Source organism: Alligator sinensis, unplaced genomic scaffold (assembly GCF_000455745.1).
Source record: "Alligator sinensis unplaced genomic scaffold, ASM45574v1 scaffold337_1, whole genome shotgun sequence".
Lineage (NCBI taxonomy): Eukaryota > Metazoa > Chordata > Crocodylia > Alligatoridae > Alligator > Alligator sinensis.
In genome coordinates, this window is record NW_005841927.1 from 1,372,217 (window position 1) to 1,394,052 (window position 21,836).

At 54.2% G+C, this 21,836-nt stretch overlaps 1 protein-coding gene across 2 annotated transcripts in view; it reads right to left on the minus strand.

Annotated features, from left to right (window-relative positions):
• LDLRAP1 (low density lipoprotein receptor adaptor protein 1) overlaps positions 1-14,416 on the minus strand; it is a 22,823-nt gene extending 8,407 nt beyond the window's left edge. For both annotated transcript variants that reach the window (XM_006019380.3, XM_025198613.1), the window contains exons 1-7: positions 14,382-14,416; positions 12,161-12,285; positions 11,936-12,078; positions 8,850-8,962; positions 5,809-5,923; positions 1,723-1,795; positions 367-450 (exon numbers count right to left, since the gene is read on the minus strand). In XM_006019380.3, the coding sequence (XP_006019442.3) occupies positions 367-450; positions 1,723-1,795; positions 5,809-5,923; positions 8,850-8,962; positions 11,936-12,078; positions 12,161-12,285; positions 14,382-14,416 (688 nt within the window). The remainder of the gene's footprint in view (positions 1-366; positions 451-1,722; positions 1,796-5,808; positions 5,924-8,849; positions 8,963-11,935; positions 12,079-12,160; positions 12,286-14,381) is intronic.
• Positions 14,417-21,836: the final 7,420 nt, after the last annotated feature.

The window sequence follows — 21,836 nt, forward strand, 5'->3', positions numbered from 1 at the left end:
GAATGTATCACCATTTGGAGCTACCCGAATGCCTGTCCACAAGCCCCCGGAGCATCAGGATAAGACCCACAGAGAAGTCAAGAGCACCCCCTCTCCCCAAACCTTCTCTGCTGCCGACACGGAGCTGGCTCTGCAGAGCAGGGGCTGCAGTCGGCAGCTACTAGTGAGGTAGGAGCCCGGGCAAGCTGCCATCTCCTCCCGGGCAGTGTGCTTGGAACAGGAATCTACACAATTACCGCACTGTTTGCTCTGTATTAGCTTCCATATGCCCCAACCCAGAGGAACGGAGCCTGTCTCCGAGCCACTCCTCATTGGGATGCAGGTCCCCTGGCAGCCAATGCGACAGCTTTTTTGTGGGTCACTCACATCCTTTAGGGCCGGCGGGACCTTCCGCATTCGGGCCGCTTGCGCCTTCTCCGTCCAAGATGGACTTTTCCCGCTTCTCTTTCTCTGCAACAGAAGGAAACTCCCTCATTGACTGCAGACACCAAGAGCAGGCATGTCTGTGCTGAGAACTCACACACCTTCTCTGACTCCCTCTGCTACGACTCGAGTTGAGGTGGCCTTGAAGGGAGCCCAAGAGCAGAGGCTCAGGCTGCCCCCAGGGCATCCTTCCTGCTTTATTTCCAGAGTTCACAACAGGGCGAGCAGGGCTTAATCCCTCAGCAAGACCAAGCAGTCTTGCTGCCATGGTGCAGACGTAACCTTTCACTAATGGAAGCACAGGAGATAGCAGCCCCCCGCCCCGAGTCATGTCCTCAGGACATATCGTTTTGGTACCTGCAAATCCTTCCCCAGTCTCCAGAAACCCTGGCGCTACCTGGGACGTTTCAAACCAATTCTTCTCTTCCCACTTCAGCCTTGTATGGCAGCACCCAGGGCTGTGTGCAAGTTTCAGGCAGACGGATCTGCATCGGAAAGGGGGAAGAGGCATCCCCAGCTGGAGGAGCTGCATCCGGTGGACAAAAAACAGCCCTCCCCTTACAGGCCTGAAGTATGGCGTGTGATGAGGAGAGCAATGTAATGATGCTCTAATGCATTGAGGGACATGGCAGGCTCTACAGCAGCTAGGTGGCAGGTACCCAGATGGCACAAAGCCAGCATTATTCCTCATGCCTTTTCCCCGCTCAGGTTATACCTTCTGAGAAGCACAGCACGAGCCCCGATTGCTTTTTCCTTGAGACCAATACGGCTACAACCTGGACACCTAGCGCAGAACCTGCCCTTTTCGACCCGCTATTTCCAGAGGCTGCTCAGCCATGGGAACCACAGTGCTCGGCTCCTCTGGACAAGAGAGGCAGCCCCTGAACAGAACTCAGATCTGGCTGGCCTACGGGCGTGAGAAAGGGGCACGTGTCAAGCTTACATTTGGGCCAAAAACCTGAACAGACGATCCTGTTACGCTGCTGCTTGTTAGGCACTATGCATATTGTATGTGCTCATGGATGGCAGAAACAACTGTCGGAGACACGGTCACCCTAGCTGGGCTCAGGCAGGCGGTGGCTGGACAGTTGGCAGCTAAATCTAGCCCCCGCAGTCAGACCAGGACAAAGCGGTGGTTCTCTGAGCAGCGCAGCTGGAAATCTACTGGAAATAGCTGCCCCATATTTTGGGGGGGTCCCGGTTTAAAGATCGCTTGGAAGCATCAGCCCAAAATTATTTCCTTATATATATATATATATATATATCTTGATATTGCAAGGCGCAGAGATGGGCACTCACCTTCCTTGGATGCTTGCCACAATTCAAATGCTACTTTGAATGCTTGAGCTACTGTTAGGGTAACAGCCTGAGCCTGAAAGACACAGCAGTTATGCAGTACATTAACAGGCAGTTTCTAGTGTAGATTTAAGTCATTTGGAGAGTCTGCTCTGCTGATAGAGGCTAACCTGGATCTTACTAGTTCCCTGATGCTAGGACTCCCACACTCCTTTATTTGAGAGAGTAATCAAATATTGATGGCAGCAGGGATTCGCAGCTCCGTGGAAGACTGCGCTACAGAGAGCCGGCTGCAGACGTGCCTTCCTCAGGATAACAGATATACCATGGGAGGTGAGAACTGGCTCCCATTAAAGTGCCCCATTGAAAGTCTAGGAACCTAGAGGCCTCATCCCATGTACTATTGGCCTCTCCCGTGCGTCTCCATCCTGAGCAGGAAGGATGATTTCTAAGGGATCCAAGAGATGTATATGACCTTGCCTGCCACTGTGTTTGAGCCCCCATAATCTTTACAGGATTTAGGCTCACAACTCCCTTTGGAGGTGGTGAAGTGAGGCAGAGAGAGGCTAAGAGACTTGACCAAGGTCGCACAGGATGCCTGTGGCAGAGCAGGGACTCAAGCCCAGTCTCCCACCATACCTGGTGTGCTGTCCTTCTTTGATCTTACAGGACTATCTGACCACCAAGGGCTCTACAAACAGCAACAGAGCTAAATGGACCAGGTGCCTCTGACTTGTTTCTATTAAGGTGCTGAGTGGCTGTCACTGCAGATCAAGGGTTAGATGGGAAGCAGCTGTTTAGTGACACAGCCCATCACCAATTCCCCCTCTGCCCAGCTATCTAAGCCTCTCCTCCCCTCTCAAGGCAATTCAGAACTAAGACCTGGCATAATAGGATGCTTTGAGAGATCCAGAAAATGGGGATGAACAGATGCCTCAGACGTTAGAGCATGGAGTTAAAATCTTATTTAGCACATTAAAGACACGCAGAAGACCTTCCAAAGGCACAGAAGGCATTTAAGGCACTCAGCTCCCAGCAAAGGGTAACAGGAGCTATATCTGGCTGGAATCCACAATCCTACCCAGTTATAGCCACAGCAAGCTTGGCCCTCTGGTCAATGAAAAGATTTAATTATCATCGTGCAGCCGACTCCAGAACACACAGTTCTGCTGCTCAAAAAGTGCTGACTTCAGGATAAGTGCATTTCTCCCCACGTTTACAGAAATAAGCTATACTGCTAGACCTGCGCGCGCACACCCCTCCTGAGAGAGGAGGCCCAGCTCCCATCCATCTCCCTGAGCAGATGGTCCCACTACAACAAGAGCTGTTGTGATCGGCCCTGTACGTAGTAAATAGCAACAACTGCCATTTAGACGAGTGACACGGGATGCCGACTGCACCAGTTGCACCAGGCAAGGCAGCGACACAGGATGCCAACTGCACCAAAGAAAAAGGAGTTTGCTAGAGATTATGGGGGTGGGGGGGAAGGAAAAGCCTACTAATACTTTTCAAAGCTAACACTTGTTACAAGCTTCATGGTTTCCCTTTGCTTTTGTACATGCACAATCAATCCAAACTCTGAAGTCTAGAAATCCTTCCTCTCTGCTTTGGGGAAATGCCCAGAGCGCTTTCTGAGAAATAAATGATCCCAAGGGACACGGAGTGGGGTTAAAAGTGGGGGTGGGGGGAGTCGAACCGTTCTGTGCCAATTAAATCTCACGAAGTAGCAGAACTCATTTGAATGTCGGAGCTATTTACATCTTTGATGGAAGCGCAAACACTTTATGGCAAAAACTTAAATATGGTAATTAAGTATGAAACTCCTCACAGCTGTTTACAATTTAAGCTGTCACATCTGAATCAAGTTTAATAGACCCAGCTACCGTTGAGAATTGCCCATGAACTAAAAATATGGACTAATTATATGCCAGAGACTGGTAGCTATACATACATTCAGGGCCCGTGCCCTGTGTTAGAAGGAGTCTTCCATGCCTAGGTTTGGGAGAGTGCTATCAGTTTACCTGTTATCAGCATGGCATTCACGCATCTTATGAGCAGACAAAAAAAGATTCTGCTTTCTGCTAAAAAAGGCCTTGGAGAACTTTTTTATTTTGAGGAAGATGTATTGAGTCGATGTACCAAGGAGATAATTCTTTTAGTGCTGGAAAGATTTAAATTTTAATTTGCAGAGCGAGCCTTATCTTGGCAGTGCAAGGCTGGGGCTGCGCTTTGCAGCAAGGAGAGACAACTTGCTATTCTCCCCTCTCCCAGAAAAGTGGAGAAAGGGACAGAATATTAACGTGCCCATTCGTGGCTGGAGCAACCGGCTGCATGGCTGTGCGTACCTGTCTGAGAGGACTGTCTAATGCACGCTTCTGAGTTCAGGGAGTGTTTGGGCTGCTTCTCCAGAGACAGCTGATGTCTTTTCTGTTCCCTCCCTCCCGCAGGGGATAATGGCTGGGATGGAGTAACCCCCCGTGCAACAACAGCTGTTGCTGTACTCTCTCTCCTGGTGATACTTCATCTCCATCACTAGGCGCAGGGGGAACAGGACAACTACAAGTCATTCATCATTCTGGATGGGAAGCCCCCTGCCAGCACCACGGCAGGGCAGAAGGAAGTGCCTGGGGGGCAGAGCTGCAGGTGACTAAGCACCTAAGCACGGCAGGGGGCCTGGGGAGAGGGTCTGCACAGCTCTGAATTGCCCTCTCCCCCCATACACACAGACTTGACACCCAGCCCTCTTCCAAGCCAGACTCTCCGATACATCACCCCCTGCCTTGGGCTGCCCGTTCTGAGAGCCAGCTGCTTTCTACGCACCCCTTCCCAGCTCATTCCTGGTGACCCACTTCTCTCCCTCACCACCTCGTAAGCATTGGGCACGCGCCCCTCTCGGGGGAACGTTCCCCTCCGGAGAGGCCCTGAACCAGCAAGGAAAAAGAAACAAAAGCCACAGGCGTTCATCCCCGCACCTTTCCCACACCCAGCTAGGATCCTTAAGGTCATGTATTTCATGCTGCATGTCAGGTACTGCACGCTGATGCTTGCTACGAGGACTCTACTAAATCTGCTGTCAAGTACACCATTAAAAAGAAAAGGCATTACAGGCTTCAATAAAGAGAGCTGTTAAACTTGAACAGCAGAGCCAGGGCAAACACTGAGCTAAGCCCAGCAGCAGGGGCTAAATGCTTCCCATTAACCAGAGGGTTTGAGAATTCGACTGGTCTTTGCAGTGTTTTCCGCTCCCTGCAGAAGCTACTCAGTACATGAGATTCCCAGAGAGTATCGAACAGCCATGAGGATTGGTGACAAGGCAGAAAGAGCCCCTGCCTCGGACCCCCGTCAGCCAGGGAGATCTCAGCATTTCCCGTCAAAGTTTGGGGAATGCTCCTCTCTCACTCGTGGTCCTCAGGAGGGAAACCTGAGCCTCTGGGATTATGAGGATAGGAACTTTGCTCCCCAGCTGGAGCAACAGAGACATGAAGGCTCCAGTTCTGCTCCTCTTGAGGCACTGGTCCAGTTGACGCCAGGAGGCCTGTTCACATGTGCCGAGCCCTGAGTGGGCATTCCCGGGACCAGAGCCCAACATTCAACATCCTTTTCCACTTTGCATTTCTCTGTCTAATAGACAACTCTCACCTGACAGTAGGGATGGGGTCTTTTCCTTAAGGGTGCCCGTAGCCCAGCTGCCACAGCCACAGAGACCCCCAAACTGTGGCATAAATCAGCTGGAACGTCGCTAGATGCAGTGCCTCGAAGACAAGCTGCCTGCGTCTCAACCGGCAAGGGGCTTGGAGTGAGGCTGCGAGAAGCAGGGAGCCGTCCGACAGGCTGCCTTTCCCATCAGCATGCAGCCCATTTTATTTGGCCTTTAACTACCTCTTATGTTCCACTTGGGCTGCACTGCCTGTGCCTGCAGGGGAGCATCTGGACAGCTACAGCTACTGCAGGGCTGCTCTTGCGTGGGCACTTTGTTACGCACGGGCATCTTTGTTTGCTGAATCAGGACCATGGAGCAAAGCCCCTTCCTAATCGTTTAAGCCCCGGTTTAGGCTTAACGCACAGAACCGCACCCGCACTCGTACTGACCATTTTCCGCTTGGTGCAGAGGAAGGCGTGACACTCCAGGTTCTCATTATGCTGATTCTGAGCAATGTAGGCGAACACTTTATCGTGGATCTTGTCCGCTGTGCAGTATGATATCCTGGAAGTCAGATTGAGGAGGAATTAAACATCTGGATGATGCCAGTGCTTATAGGAGAGGGGAGCAGGGAGCAGACAGCCGGAACAAGGAAGATGATATGCTTCACTCCGATCAATCATCAAGCTTCTAGGCAAAAATACAGGCCTGGTCTTAGCCAGCTTCAGAAGCAGGGTCACGGAGGCAGCAAGGGAGCAGAGGCACATGGGGAACAAGGCGTGTGCTTGTGCCCTGGGTATAACAGAGCAGAAGTGAGGAGGAACCTGCCCCTCTGCTTGGCGAATCGGGGACGCCAGGGGGACATTTGAGAAGGCAAACAAAGCTCGTTGCCTGGGCTCTGTGACATGCTGATTTAGGGACGTTATGAAAGCAAAGTGTCTCTCAGGCGCTCCCCCGAGAGAGTCTCTTCTTGGAGCCTATGCAGGAGAGGACAGCCTGAATTATTCTAGGATCACAAATGAGTCTTGAAACTCCCCGGCGTGTTCTGGAGTCGCAGAGAAAGAAACCGACATCAGGAGCCAGGCAAAGCTGTCGGAAAGGATGAGTCTCAAACTCCAGGAGAAGCTCTGATGGAAACAGGAGCCCTCGGACAGCCCGGGATGCGGAGACACACTCAGCCACAGCTTGAGGAACACCCCCTTGATGGGGATGCAGGACAAAAATGGTCAGGCCTCGTGCTGTGGATCCTGCCTCGTGCTGTGGCTGGGCAGGATCCTCAGAGCACCATCCCCTTCCTTCCACTGCCACTTTCCTCCTCACCCCACCCCAGCCCGTCTGTGCCAATATGCCCAGGGAGAAACCACGCCTGTCTTACAGCCACGAGCTTGGCTGCTGGAAGGAATGGGGGAGCCACTACAATGCCACAGAAGTTGCACAAGCACCTGGCAGCAATTTAAAGCACTGAGCCACTTCGGAGGTGGCCTCATCTACTCCATCGGTGGGATAGGCCCACGGCATGGACACTGCACAGGCCAGCAGAAGGACTTTTCTGCCTGTCAGAGTCAAACTAGCCCTCTGCAAGCCTCTCCTACCCGTGAAGCTGCATCTGTGCTGGGGGCTTGGCTGGCAGAGCTACACTGGCAGGATCTTTCCATGCTTCTCGCCACCACGGCCCTGCTGGCACAGCCCGCAGTGCAGACTAAGCCTCAAGTCTAAAGAGCGGGTGGGAGGAAAAGCCGGTTCCCGACTTCCCACAATGCTGGAGCACCCAGTCGACCCTTGCATTTGCAATCTGCAAGGTTGCTCTTTTCCAGAGAAACCAATGTCCCATTTCCCACCAGATGCCAAGACTTAAAAAGCCACATTCAAAATTTATTTCGCTTGCATTACTTCCCCGTTGTGCGCTAGGCTGCTCCAGCTCAATGGCCTACATTTTGTCTCCCTGAGTTGGGCTGTGCTTCGTTTTGAAGAGGCACTTGAAAGTTTATTCCTCTCCACCATTTGTTTCCAAAGAAGCAGCGCTGATCTTTTAATAATTGCAACAAAGCCTCCCAAGGTCAGATGAGCAGGGGCATGGCAAGCTTCCAGCAACCCTGGTGTTCAACTCAATATACCACTGCCATTAATTTTCAGGGAAAGTGTCATTCACACACCGCCTCGGAAGTGAATGGGTTTTGTAACGGGAAGACTGCTCCACAGACACAAGGCGTCAGGATGAAGAACGCCTACAGTGTTACGGGGACTGCATTTTAAACTGCAGCCAGTCAATTATGGCGCCAGTCTGAGCAACGGGAGTAGGGCAGAGATTTCAAGCACTGTTGTGGGCTAATAAAAGCAAGAAGCTGAGGCACAAAGCCATCAAGAGGAAAATCCTGCTACTTGGGAGCACGGTGGCGCCCATGACAGGAGAAATTACTTAGGGCAATAAAACAATGAAAGCTTGCAAGAAATATATAGAGGTAGGACCCTCCGTGTGATTCCTTAAACCGCAGTGCTGTTGTTTTAGCGAGGAGTCTCTGCTGCACATGTTCCCAGCCTCCATACAACCCACTGACTTCAGTCAACTGAATCAAGAGGATGCCTTTATAGAAAAATTGATTGGAAAGGACAGCTTTATGGGCCACTCTTAAAACATCCAGCTTGAATTTAAGGCAACAGCTAAACATTGGGAGCTCCAGTCACCACTCTCCCTAGCTGGATTTCTGTCCTCCTCCTTTGTATGCCAGCACAGTTCTGCTCTCACTCCTGGCATCAGTCCCCATGTATGCTGCCCCCAGGCATCACAGCGGGAGGCAGGGGCTTAGCTGTTTCCTTGCCTTTGCCTCTGGGGGCCCTACGGCGAGGAGAGAGACCTGCCAGGCGAATGCCGCTCAGATGCTTTTTCAAATGACTACTGACAGAGGGTCCCTGGATTGAGCACAGCGGGCTGGCGGTTTCGTATGGACACAAACCACGTTGATAAGCCAAAGGGCACGAAAGGGAAGAAGAAAGGGGGTGAAGCATCAAGGGGTGGCAGAGGGCTAGAAGTAAAACTGAATTACTAAATCAAAACAGAGGCGGCTGAGGGAGGCACGTGGGCAGCGCCTGAGCAAATCTTGGGCCTGGTTGTCTAGCTCAGGATCTTCCCTCCAGCAGAGGCTGGTATTGAATGCTGCAGAGGCAAGCTCAGGACCTCACAGCAGACTATAGCCAGATCATCGGCCCTCCTTGCTGCTTTCAGTCCCGTCCTGGTCTCCTCTAGCCAGAGCCCAGCCTGTCCAAACCCAAGGCCTAGTAGGAGCGGGAGGCAGTAGGATACGTTAGGAGCAGAGGGGGTCAACCGGGCAGCTGACGCCCACATTTCACGCACGAGTTTGCTGACTTTGAACCTGCCACCAAATTAACCTGGGAAAAACCACCTGCAGCTCCCTGCCTGCCAGAAGCTAGAAGTCCACTGACAGGACCCAACACTGGCCCAGCTCTTGCCCTCGCACTGCATCCCACAACGTACCTGTATATCGAGACGTTCTCGATCAGTTCGTTCGTTCCGCTATCATGTAAGATGATCCCTCGAGGGGACACCTTCAGCGTCACTTTCCGTAGCTTCTTTCCACTTACTTTAGCCTTGGAACAGGAGGGGAAAGAAAGCAAATACGTGCATCACGGCAGGAACTTAGCACGATTCCTCCCAAAGCTGCACTGACACGGTGGATTAGTTACTCTAGGCATGGACCAGCTTGTTCTGGCAACTGTCAATCCTCTGGATCATGGTGTACATGCAAGAGGTCTGTGTGACCATCACCCCGAGTGCGCCTAGGCAAAAGTATGGGGCAGAAGAGGCTGCCCTAGATTTACCACCCCCACTTTAGACCACCGGGGCCGAGTCCAGGCATTCAGTGCCTCGATGGTTGTAACTTCTGCAACCAGAATGACAGATAAGAACTGCTGCTGAGTGCCTAATGCCTCTGGCAGGGTGCATTTCTATCAGGGTGATGTCCCTTAGCCTTCCTCCAACCAAGGAGTACCCACAAGGCAATGGAAGCCAAGGTTTTGAGGCACCTTATATTTGCCTTACTCTAGAGGTTGCAACATTGCAATATTTTACAGGAGCTTTACCACGTTGCCAGCAGGCCCTCCAGTCGGATGCAGTTTACAGTCATACCCAGGACCAACATACCAATTAACAGCTAAGTTAATAGCACTTGTTATTATCAGAGATTTAATTTACTACAAGGTACGATAGAGCCCTTATTAAAATGTTACCTTCACCGAAGCACTGATTTATGTTGCCGTGGAAGACAGATGAGAACATGCGCTCATCTGTAAAATGCTTAAACACTTCATTTGGGCTCTGTGCTCTCAGCAGGATTGTGCGGTATTGCTTACGGTGGCTGAAGGCTGCACACTCAGGATGGACAAAACCTCGGGAGATACGAACTCAACCTGCAAGGAGGGTTTGCATCCAGTACCACACCAGACTGCATGTTGGCAACCAGACCGGATGACATACCATACAAGACCTGCTGCTAGATCTGGGATGATCGTATATGCCTAGGCTGAGCAGCCTCTGGAGCAACAAGCCTATACCTACAGTAGGCTATTATCTTTGGTTTAAGTTGCCTTAAATCTCCCCATAGGGCAGTGATTCTCAACCAGGGTGCCACAGCCCGTGGGGTGCTGTGAGATTTTTTAAAGGTGCCGCACAATACCAGCACTGTCAGGTGTGCAATCACCTATGCATGATTCGCAAGATGAACCCAGAGATTTCAAAGAGGAATCCAGAGTGTCACCAACATCCTGACCTGCTTGGTCTCCGCCGAGTTCTTTGCAACAGGAGAATTGCTCTAGCATGTTTCCATAGTCAAAAAATGGATGAAAGCCAAAAGGTGACATATTACGACGGGGGTATGGAGTCTAAGAGGGTTGAGGACACTGCCAGAGGGAAAAAACATAACTAGGGCCTGACCCTTGAGTTATTCCTTAGGGAAAGGCCCACTGAGGCTCAGTTATGCACAGTCTACACAGCAGATGACCTGGCACAGGTACAGCTCCGCCAGCTGGAAGAGACTGTCTGTTGTCAGCGTTGCCCCAGCATCCCTGGATGTCACACTGCCCGCTTCCCTGGGCCTCTGCTTTGCACCTCTGGGCCACCTGTGCAATATTTCTAGCCTTTGTGTTAGCAGAGAAAGACACCATACAAAAAAAAGTCACGTGGCTCCAGGAGCTGGGGCTTTACCCCCAGGTACATCAAGCCAGCCACAAAATCCAGCGTACCATCTCGCCGTCTCTCCAGATGAGGAATGATGCTCCCACACTCGTGCACTCTGCCCTGCGAGACCTACACTCAAGCAGCTGCTCGCCCCCAGGATCGGGCCCTTCACCCGAGCCTGGTTTGCAGGTCAGTGGACTGTTCCTGTGTAGCATTAGCTTGACCACAACCAAATGCTGGCAGACAAAACCTGCTGCTGCAACACTGGCTTTTCCAGAGAGCAGCTTTGCTCCCAGGTCTTCACTCAGCGTTACGAGGCCCTAGGGATTTTTGTTTGGCAACAGTTCGTGGCTGTTATCCCCACTGCCAGCCTGTTGCCCTGGCTTGCATCAGCCACAGGCTTAGCTGCTTTAAATGTATTCATTTATGTATTTATTTCAACCGCCATTAGATTTAGAGCCAAGTCGAGGTCAGCAGCAGATCAAGTGCGCTTGACTGGCAACGTGTTGCATGCAGCCACTTGCAGCCCAGCGCCACGAACCTGGGGTTCGTTCTACCCTGTAGGGGCAGAGAAGCCCCCTCGGGACAGCTCACTGCCACATGCACAGACCCCTCTGAGCTGGCTGCACTGCGGGGAGTGGATGGGAAGAGACTACGACAGGGCTCCATGATGCTGTACTGGGACAGAAGAGACATGCAGTCGTGGAAAAGCCTCAAGAGTGGTAGATGCATGCCCATAGTGGGAGCCTGGGGGTATGGTGTCTTGGGTACGGTCCAAAGGTAATTAGTGCCGAAGTCTGGCCTCCTAAGTGCGGGCCACAATGCAACGGACTTGAGAATGGGAAACATGACCTCTGCAATGGGAATGTCCCTGCCTCCACCCCACTGGTCTAGAGTATCCCAGCTGGAGAGGCTGCTGGTTTCCTAAACAGTGTGTGGCAGGTGTGGGTTAGGGGTAATTAATGGCTTGAAATACCATAGGGACACCTTCTCTTCCCATGATGTTGAGTGCAGAGAGCTCTAGCTAGACGAGGCATAGCACTTGACACAACTTTTAATCCCTCCAACCCTGCCCTGCAGCCACCCTCCTTAAGTCTCATGGGAAAATCCTTGAAAGGGAGGTGTATAGAAAAGGTCCTTTAGCTCATGTGGTTAGAGCATGGTGTTAACACCACCAAGGTTGCAGGCAGGATTCTCTGGTTGGACTAAATGATCTCTTGAGGTCCCTTCCAGCCTTCCTTCTCTATTGGAAATAGATACATGCAGGATGTCTATGAACAGCACTTGTCGCGCACAAACTTCGAACAGGGAAAGAAGCTTCTGCGCTGGTGGCAGGGAGCTCCTTCACTAGGATCGGAGCTACTCAAAAACCCCATCCCGACACTCACCGTTGCTACTATTCTCTTGACAGCAGCAGCTGAGAGGTCTTCTCCTTTGGGCTCTTCCACCAGCGTCATGCCCATGTACTTCAGGTTGAAGAGCATCCCCTCCAGCAGGGTCTCCCTGGTGTCAGTCCAGTTTTCTGGCAGTTCTAAAGGAGATTATAATTTTTTAAACAAGGGATTTCACTGAGAAGTCATGCAAACACACACCAGCTGCCTCCTCTACCTTACCTGGGTGTCGAAGGGAGCAGTGCAGCACATCACAGTCAAAGCTGTGACCAGAGGGACTGGAAAGTGCACCAGTCATTGTATCTTTAGTGACTGCTACTCCTGGCAACCCTCTCACCGAGTTCTCCCTGCACAAAGATTTCAGATATCTTGGCTTCACTCAAGTAGCCCAACAGCGAAGACCGCAGAATTAAGGCCAGTTCGCTGGGAGACACTCAAGAGCAAGACAAAAGACTCCCAGGCCCAGTTCCTTGTTGCTCTGCTTGACCTTAAGTTTATGACCAAGGAGGGAGATAAAGGTGACAACTGTACCCGCTCACGGGAGAGCAGGCATCTTTCCTCAACGTAACTTGGCTTCAACTCCAAAGCTTAGTAAGCAAGCAACGAAAACTCGACAGTAAAACTAGAGAGGCTTTGGGAGCAGAAGGCCAGTAACATGGCCACGAAACCTCTGCCTTCCCAGGGCCTGCTCACACCCACGCTAACTAGGAACTCCAGGCCAGACCTACAAAGGGATTTAGGCTCTTTGCCCCATCAAAATCAACATAAGGCACCAAATGCCTTTGCAAGCCTTCCCCGCAATTCCCTCGGGTCCCCGCTGCCTCGTCCCCGGACACTTCAGGAAAAGTTTCTTGCCAGCGGCCATGTCACTAGAGGCAAGTCTGAAAAACAATTTTGCTCCGGCTCAGTTTCCAGAGGACAGCGTGACAGAGGACACGGACACCTCTGCACTTGCCTTGTGCTGCTGTCTGCCTTCCTCCCGCTCTCCTGAACAGAGCCCCTTCAGGCCAGCCAGTGCCCTATGACTAAGACCTGTTAAGTGGACTGTAATTTAGCAAAATTTGTGCCAGGATAATTGCACCTTAAAAGCCACTCAAGAGGCTTAGAGCAGCACAAGTCAAGAGCAGGGACTGGAGCAAGGTTGCCGTCCCAAAAGCCAGGCAAACCTAGGACAACGTTCCTCCGTCTACTGCCCACTTCGTCTCCTCTGATGACGGGAAGGCAGAGAGTTATTTCCAAGCTGGTATTAATCCATCCCTCACTTTCTACGTCAGTGATAGTCCGTGCTCAAGTCCTGGTATAGGAGCCCTATGACCAGAGGAGAGCTTGCTTATGCTATCAGTTGGCCTCTGTTGGCTGTCTTCACTATCAGCCCTAAGCAGAGAGGCGGAGCAGATCACCCCAGCTTCCCCATCAGATACCGACTGGAAAGCAACTGTAATTCAGCACGAGGAACACCGTCTGAACGGTACAGAACATTCTCAGTCATCTGAGTCCTTTGGAGACACCTGCTGAGAACCTGCCTGGATAAGTGAAATCACGGCATCTTAGGAGGAATTATACATGCTAACACACGATGCAGAAGGTACAGCCGCACCAAACCCAGCGCATCCATTAGACAAAGGAGAACATACAAGAGAACAGTTTGTTCTTTGTACCACTGTACATCGCCAACCAGCTGAATGACAACTTCGTTACATAACACCAAATTACAAGCTGGTAAAAAAAACCCAGAGCAGGGCAAACTGCTTCTTTAGCCAACGAACTGCAGGCCCCAAGCCATGCAGACGCCAAGGCATGCTAGCACGGGGCTCTTTAGGATTAGGGTGAACATGGAGATTAAAAAGCCAAGCTCCTGAATCACAGAGACGGGGCCTGAGCACTGTTAAAAGCCACTGGTTTTGCTGTGCTGTCGTGCAGGTTAGCTACCCGGGGCTACGCAGGATGCTGGTGCGAGTGGATCCTTCCCTGTTCTACCTGCTGTAGACAAGGCGTGGGAAGCACTTCAAGACCAGATCCTTTGCTAGGAAAAAGCCACACAGTTCTCGTAAACTGGGCTGGCTCCACTGACTTCAGCAGAGCTAAGCAAGCCAGGGATGTACCTCTATTTGAGAGAGCAAGGAGAGATCATGCCCATGCACTGACTGCCTATATTTCTTAATAGGCTAAGGGCCAAAGTGGATGCTAAGGCAGGCTCTCATTAGGTGCAGATCTGAGCTAGCAGCATTTTGTTCTCTGGTTTCCTGCTGCTGTGTCAGGTACAGACCCCCTGCTGAGCGAGTGGGCAGGAGCTAATGCCGCAGAGCCTCAAATTTGTCACCCCGGGAGCTACAGACTGTAAGAGGCACATTGTGGCACTGAACAGAGGAAGCGGGAGGGGAACAAACACCCGGGTGTTGCCGAAGAAATGCCAGCCTCTCGGTCGCGCTCAGCACAAACTGACGGCCGCTGACGGGTGCGATGCATCACGGACTTCATTAAGCAGCTGCTCCAAAATCCACCGCAGCATCAGGGCGCTCTTGGATGGAAGTGCCCTTCCTGTCTCAGTGCACGCGGGCTAACCCAGCCCCAGCTGTGCCATTTCAAGCCCTCCCCGAGGCCTGTGCTCCCCTCATGCTGGGGGCGCAGGCGCTGAACGTGCACTTGCAGACCGATCACGCTACGACAGAGCAACTCCCTGCCAAGCCCTTCAGCGTGCAGCAGGGTCACGGGCAGGAAGGCACACCCCTCCGGCAGGGCAGGGCTGCCGGGAGCGCTCGGCAGCGGGTGTTCACTGCCGAACAGCATGATGCAGCCTGCACGCGCCATGCAGTTTACACTGGGAGGCAACTCCATGATGACACGGGGCAGGGAGAGGGAGCAGCCTCCCTTCCCGTGACGTCACTAGGTCGGTGACTCAGGTGTCACCGAGTCCCTTGCTGAAAGGAGGAGCAAGGTGCTGGGTTTGGCCCTGACCTGGCAGCAGCAGGGAGCGGAGAGGAGCCCGGCTCAAGTCCCCACACCCCGTGGGACGGGCTCCAGTGACTCATGTGGAGCCCCAGAGTAGGCAAGAGATGCAAAGACGATTGCTAACTTATCCACCAGATAAGTGGAAAGCCACCACGTAAACACAGCAGCTGTGCGAAACTGGCCGTCACACCCAGGCAGGTCACTTCTCACACCCGGGCAGTGTGTGCGCGCAGCAGGGCAACACCTCCAGTCCAGACCAGTCCCAGCGGAAGGAAGGGGAACAGGACGGGTCCCCGTGGGGTCGGATGCTCTGCACGGAGAACTCGCTCCAAATGCCAAGCAAAGGAGTGGGGTCCGTGCGGCTCCGTGCCTGGGGTCTCCACGGGGAAGTGCTGTAGGTGGGCTGCAAAGGCAGCTCTTTGGGGGTGCGCTGACCCTCCCTTCCCAAACATCCCCGGGGCCAGGTCGCTCTCTGCACATGACTGCCATGTGTTTCAGGCAGGCTAATTAACCCAACCATGAGCTCAAGCTAATTAGCCCAAGTACAATGCCACAGAAACATGGCTGTGCTGCTTCTGTTCCAGGACTAGCGTGGCGGGTCTCCGCGGCACGCCCAGCAAGCAGCACACTGGGATCCAACATGTGGAGACCCGCTGGCCTAGGGGGAAGAAGCAGTGTCCTAGGACTCAAGAGACCTGGGATCAATGCCCAGCTCTGTCACTGGTCTGCTGTGTGATCCTGGGCAAGTCACTGCACCTTGCCTCAGTCTCCCCATCTGGAAAAGACAAGAAGACTGATGCGGAGCTCTTTTACGAAGCAGCTGGAGATTTAGGGAGAGAAAGCGCCCTACCGAGCTGCGGGGGAACATCTGTAAGGTGTGGCACCCGACGCTCGCCTGCATTTATACTCCGTAGACTCCCCCTGCCTCCCACCCTATACGGCAGCAAATCTAAGGCTGCCCTCGTTCTGCGGGACAGGGCCGCCGGGAGCTGCCCTGTGCTTGCTGCAGTGTGCACAGGTGATAAGCTATCAGGGCAGCAGGACACGATGCCAGGAACAAATGCCGGACACAGAACCAGACAGTCCTTGCGAAACAGAGCGGCATTCCCTGCTCCCCAGCCCCCCAAAGCTTTTCTGAGGGGCCGATCATGCATTACGCAAAGGCTCCAGTGCAAGGAGTAGCCTTCGCTCGGCTCTTTCAGAGCTGAAGTCACCTTTACGCTCCCCCACCAAAGCAAGACAACAGAAGTCCTGGGGAACCTGCTGCTCCCAGCTCTGCCAGGCCTTCGGCACGGCCTCGCTTCCAAGCCAAGCCAAGCCAAGCCAAGAACCCTATTTCCACAAAGGATGGGAAAAAAAACCCCTCTCTTTCCCCAACCGCCAGTCACTTGCAAAATACAGCAACGGGGGTTTTCATCACCCTGTCCATCTTCTTGCTTAGTGGTTCACCAAGGCTGCTGGCATCAGCAACCACAGGTCCCACAGCGAGTCCGGACAGGCTGCCCGCAAGGAGAACGTGCAGACAAGCCCGTCGGAGCCGTTGCTTTGCAAGGAGACACGCAGGGTGGTCAGCCGTGGCCCTGGCGGCAGCTTAGAGACCAGCCCCTTTGCTTCTGCTGGGCAAGATGGTCCTTCCCCACCCTCCACATTCCTCCAGAGCCGGGAGCCGGAGCGGCAGGGAAAGGCTGGGCAGGTTTCACGTCCAACCGACCAGCTGCGCTTTGGCAAGAGACATGAGTCATGTCATCCCTCCGCTGTGCCATCTGCTCTGCCCTGCAGAACAGATGGACACTGCCCAGCTACCGAGGGGAGCTGTATTCACGGCTGCTCGAGAGAAGACGAGGTCAATTCTGAAGGCAGGCAGGAGACAAGGAAGGAGCATGCCCAAGCAAATCAGCTTTAAGGAGATAAGTTTGCAATCGCGCTGCAGTGCTGAAGCCATCGAGCACAGGCACAGGACGGGCTTCTCACCTCCTGCTCCCAGGCAGAACTGACGGGCCCCCGGCTTTCACGGGGAGGTCAGGAAAACGCCGTCGCTCTGGGGACCCAGAAGCCAGGCGGTTGTACGATAGGGGGCAGGCCAGAAGCAGCGGGAGTGGTGGCAGCGGTGCCACGTTGCAACCTGGGGAGAAGGAAAGGGCACCAGAACCCAGAATCCGTCTCCTTGCCTTCCTCGCAAGCCGGCACAGGATCCCCTTACAATCCCGCGTGCTTTAGTAGCGTGCACTTTCCTATTTCGAGGACTGGGAGACACCACAGGAACTTGCAACTTAAGACAGCGAGATTGCCCTCCGCCTCCAAACAGAGACTGCGCTGCGGGAATCTCACCTCACCGACAGGCCCTCTTGCTTGGCTTGGCTCAGTCCGAGTCTCCCGACAGCCTCGGTGCAAGACAAGCTGCTTTAAGCTGTGCTTTATACAAATATTCCTCCTCCCCCAGCCCTACGCTGTGGCTGTGCAGATGACCTGCTCTCCGAGTTGAGTGGTGAGCCAAGGACAAGCCAGCTGCTGTGTTTAACCGTCTGCTTACAAATAGGATGCAACTAGAGCAAGAGTCCGTCAGGAGCTGGGCATCCCGCTGTACTGATAACACCACCCCGCAGAGCCCAGAACAGGAGCGCTGGGGCAGGGGCCACCCCAAAACAGTACGAATGCCCCACGCACCGGATCCTGCCCGAGCTCTGTCTGCGAGCAACATTCGGTGGCTGCACAGGGCCTTTTCTGCCTTCAAAGCCCTTTACACCAGGATGTCCAACTCATCTGGCCCCGTGGGCTGAATGCGTGGTGCACAGCTGCTCCATGGCCATGCCAACTCCAGCACACAGGGCGCCTGTTCCAGCCAGTCCAGGACCCAGGATGCACACAGCACCCACCCCGGACCGCGTGTTATACGCAGTGCACATCCAGGGCCCTGCATGCACCGTGTCAACTCCAGACCGTGGACTCAATGACAGGGCTCCGCAGGATCCGGCCCGTGCACTTTATCTTCAGCACCCCTGCTCTAAACACATTCGAACTTGCTAGGATCAGAAAAGCCAGCCCCGAGTTTGGAGTCAGCCTGGCCTTGTTTTGAGTTCCTGGTCGAACCCTGCCTGTCTCCACGAGAGCAAGGTCACCTCCGTGCCCTCATCCTCTTCCACTCACTCCCCAGTCGTGAGGCCAAATGCCACCAGCCTGCCCTTAAGACCGTGTCTGCAGCACTTGCAAGCACAGCAACCAGGAAAATGCCAGCATCGATCGGAGCCTGGAAATCCAGCGAACAAGCAATTGCTGCCAAGAGATCCTGCAACAATAGTTCTCTCCTGGCAGGTATCTTTAAAGCCGCGCTGGAATGTCACAGCCCAGGAATGTGCTGCCGGATGTGTCTGAAACCTGACACGTAGGAGGCACGACTCTTGGCATTTTTGCAAGATGGGGTTGCTTTGCTTTACGTTTGCCTTTGGGTTTGGACCCTTTAAGTGCCCGAAGGCGTAGGCCTTTCCGCAACACCGAAGGCTGGAAGTTAAGTTAAACTGAAGTTTAAATAAGTCACAAGACTCCAGGAGCTGGAGCTTTGCTGCTCCCCTTCCATGCAGCAAGAGACTCGTGACAAAGTCCTGAACGCCGCCTTGATATGCAGCAGTGAGGAATTTTCCACGTGCTGCGGTGGAGTGCCATGAAGACCTCTCCCCGTCTCTGCAGCTGCGCTGGAACAGCCCCGGGGTCCCAGCACCGCACGTGCCGGCAGCTGGGAAGGAAAGATTATTTGGGCCTGAAAGCAGGCAATGCCCAAGTGCCGCAGTGTTCAGCTGCCACATCCCAGTCAAGAGTGGGAGACCCACTCCCCCTTCTGCATTTCCCAGTGGGTCTCCCATAAAAACTGCCCCCACTCTGCTAAAAGCACATGCAAGCCCCTCTGCCTCGCAGCTCCCCCTGCCTTTCCCGTCTATTTTAGCCAATGCAGAGCCCTGACCCAACATGTCTCTAGCTAACAGCAGAGCCTGCGAGCTGATCTGTCTGGAGAATTAGAACTGATACGTATTCAAGTGAACATCCAAACCGGCGGTCCTGAAAGAGACTGCAGGTTGCCTGGGGCTTGGAAACCAACTGAGGCTCTGGGGGAGAGCAAGTTGCTTGCTCTGATGTTCCTCTCCTATCTCACCGTGCACCCCGCTTCCCCTCCCCAGGCACACGCTCCACAACCTCAAGCACCTGCGGCTCTCCACCCAGCAGCCGCCTCCACCCGAGCAGCACGTGCAACCTGCTTTTGTCTGCAACAAGGTGCCCAGGAAATGTTTTTGCCTCTGCTTAGAAAGCAACAAACACCCTGAAGTGGCTGCACAACACACCCAGCCCTCGGCCTCAGGGCCACATGCGGGGTTACTGCGAGCTTGGTTTTTGCTTTCGGCAAAGCTAAGCGAGCCTGGGGAAGGGGCGTTCGTGTGTGTGGGACGATTCCCTCGTGGGGCGGGGAGGGGAGCAGAAGACAGGGGTGCTTTCAGCCTGGAAACTCTCAACCTTGGTTTGCAAACAGGTTCCAAGATCAAAAGCCTGGTACCCACAGCTACATCCTCCCTAACCGCTTTGCCTTGCAGTTTGTCACCTCGCCTGAGATGACTTCCTTAGTGTGCACGCTCGAGTGACTGCGCTGGGCCAGCCCCGCCGCTACCAGCGTGTCTAGGCCTCTGCAAAAAGCCGGCAGGCATCTAGCTACCTGGTCACGGTGCAAACGCTGCTGCTGCCAGCCCCCAGCTCTTCATTCATGGCCACTCTCCACACACCGGATTGTTATGCAATTTATAATCCTGTTTAAGAGGTCAGGGAACAGCACACTTGGAACGGTTTCAAATCTCAGGCCAAGAGCTGGTTTGTGTTTTTTTTTTTACTACCAAGCTGGATATCTGTCAGGGAAATCCCACCTGGGCCCTCTCTGCAGACCATCCAGCGCTGGGCTGAAGCCTGTTAAAGTGTTTATAGCCAAAGAGTTAAACTCTTGCTTAGGATGCCTACAGAAAGTGCTGACCCGGCATTTTAGCAACAGCGCTAGGATTTCAGAACCCACAGTCACTCGTCTCTTAATCCCTCCCAGACACACAAAGATCCAGAGTAAATCTCAGCAGAGGATTAGGTTAAAAAAAAAAGAAAGAAATTGAGGATTTTGATCTTCCCACTGGGTAGCAAGGTCTCCGGGCCCCGGAGATTGCTGTTTGGCACAGGGAGGCTGGCAGACACCACGCGTTGCCCTTCAACATGCTGCAGAGTCAGGGCTCTACCGATGGTGACCTGAGTCCTGCTGCTTTATTGCACTTCTGCAGAAGATCAAAAGCACTGAGCCCAAGCCCCGGTCAAAGCCTCCTCTGGGGTTTGCTTACAGAGCTCTGGGGAACACAGGAAGTGCCAGGCAAGTCCAGCATCCCCAAGAGAGGACGGTGCCGGATGCGCCGACCCATGCACCACCCCTGCAAGTCACAAACAGAAGAGGAGCGCGAGCATCGGAGCACAGGGCTGGCACGCGGAGAATGCCAAGCGGAGCCCGTTCCCTGCCTCCTCTGGACACCCAGCTGGCAGTGGGAGAAAGACAAAAGAAACAGTCAGGGAGTCTTGGGTGGAGCACAGGGGCCAGCCCATGGTGTGGGAGGAAATGAGCTCAGTGCACCAAGGTGAGGGCAAGCAGCTTCAGGAGGATGAGACAACACAAGTCAGGGGCTGCTGGAGGGAGACAGAGGGGCAGGAGAATGGCTGGGGAGGGGGGGGCACCATTCGGGACGCTGCAGGGAAAGGGGCAAGGAAACTTGTCAGGCTCTTGCCCAGGCTGCAGCAGAAAAGAGAGGAATTAGCTGGGAATTCATGAGATGCCGGGAGGGGTCGGGTGGCGCTGAGGCTGAACAGCCAGGGGGGAGCAGCGTCCTCACTCTCCCTCTTAAGAGCAATCAAAAAAGGGGAAGAAAGTATGCATGTGGTGGGGACGGAGGGAGGGAGCGGAAGGAGGAACAAATTCCCTGCTTTGGCCCTTCCACGCGTGTTGGCGCCGGGGCTGCCAACAGGCCCCTGGCCGCAGCGGCTGTCTGCAAGCGGCAGCCGCTAGGACTGGACGCCGAACTGGTGGGTGGCTCAGCTCCCTCGCAACCAAGGCGCACACAGGGGCTTCAGTGTCTTTTTGTTTGCTTTTCAAGTCTCCATCCGCGCGAGAAAGCAGCGTCTCTCTCAGCCAACTCAGCAAACCCAAAATTGCAGCCGAGCCGTTTATGGGTCTCGGGATAAAAGATCCCGGGAGTTTTGTTTGCTTCGGCCTTGAGCCCCTTGAGGGACCCCGTGCCCACGCGGGTAACCTGGACTGCTCGTGGCCTGAGGCGAGGCTGGGCCAAGGTGGGGCCTGGCCTCGGCGCCGGCCAGGAGGAACGTGCTCCACGAGGCCACAAGAGAGGCACCGAGTGACACGCACCGGTGCCAAGCAGTGCAACAAGGCCAGAGCTGCACGCCCTCCTTGGCACGCAGCCGCTGGGCTGGATCCCCCCCCTGCCGGGGGGGCAGAGCAACCCTGGCCCAGCCGCAGCCCCGGGTCAGCTCGGGGAGCAGGAGGGGACGGGGGAGACGCACTTCACAAAGGAACCGCAGGAAGAGTCCGTCTGCCTCCCTGAGCCAAGGTGCTCGCCTGCCACGCGCTACCCAGGGAGGGTGCCAGCCTCCCGCCACCTCTCCCTGGCAAACACCCCGCCAGCGCGGGGCGCAAGGAGAGGGGGAGGCCGGTCACAGCTCCGCTCGCCACAAGCGTCCCCAGATGCCCACCAAGTCATCCGGGGACAGGCTTTTTGCAAACGAGGCCCTGTGCCCTCCCGGGGGCTCCTCTATTGCACTTCCCCTGCCCGACCTGCTGCTCTGCTTTCTGCTCCGGGCCCCGGGACACGCGCGCCCCTGCCGCGGGCCGGTCCCGCGCACACTCACTCTTGTGCCGGGGCTTGGCCAGGCTGGG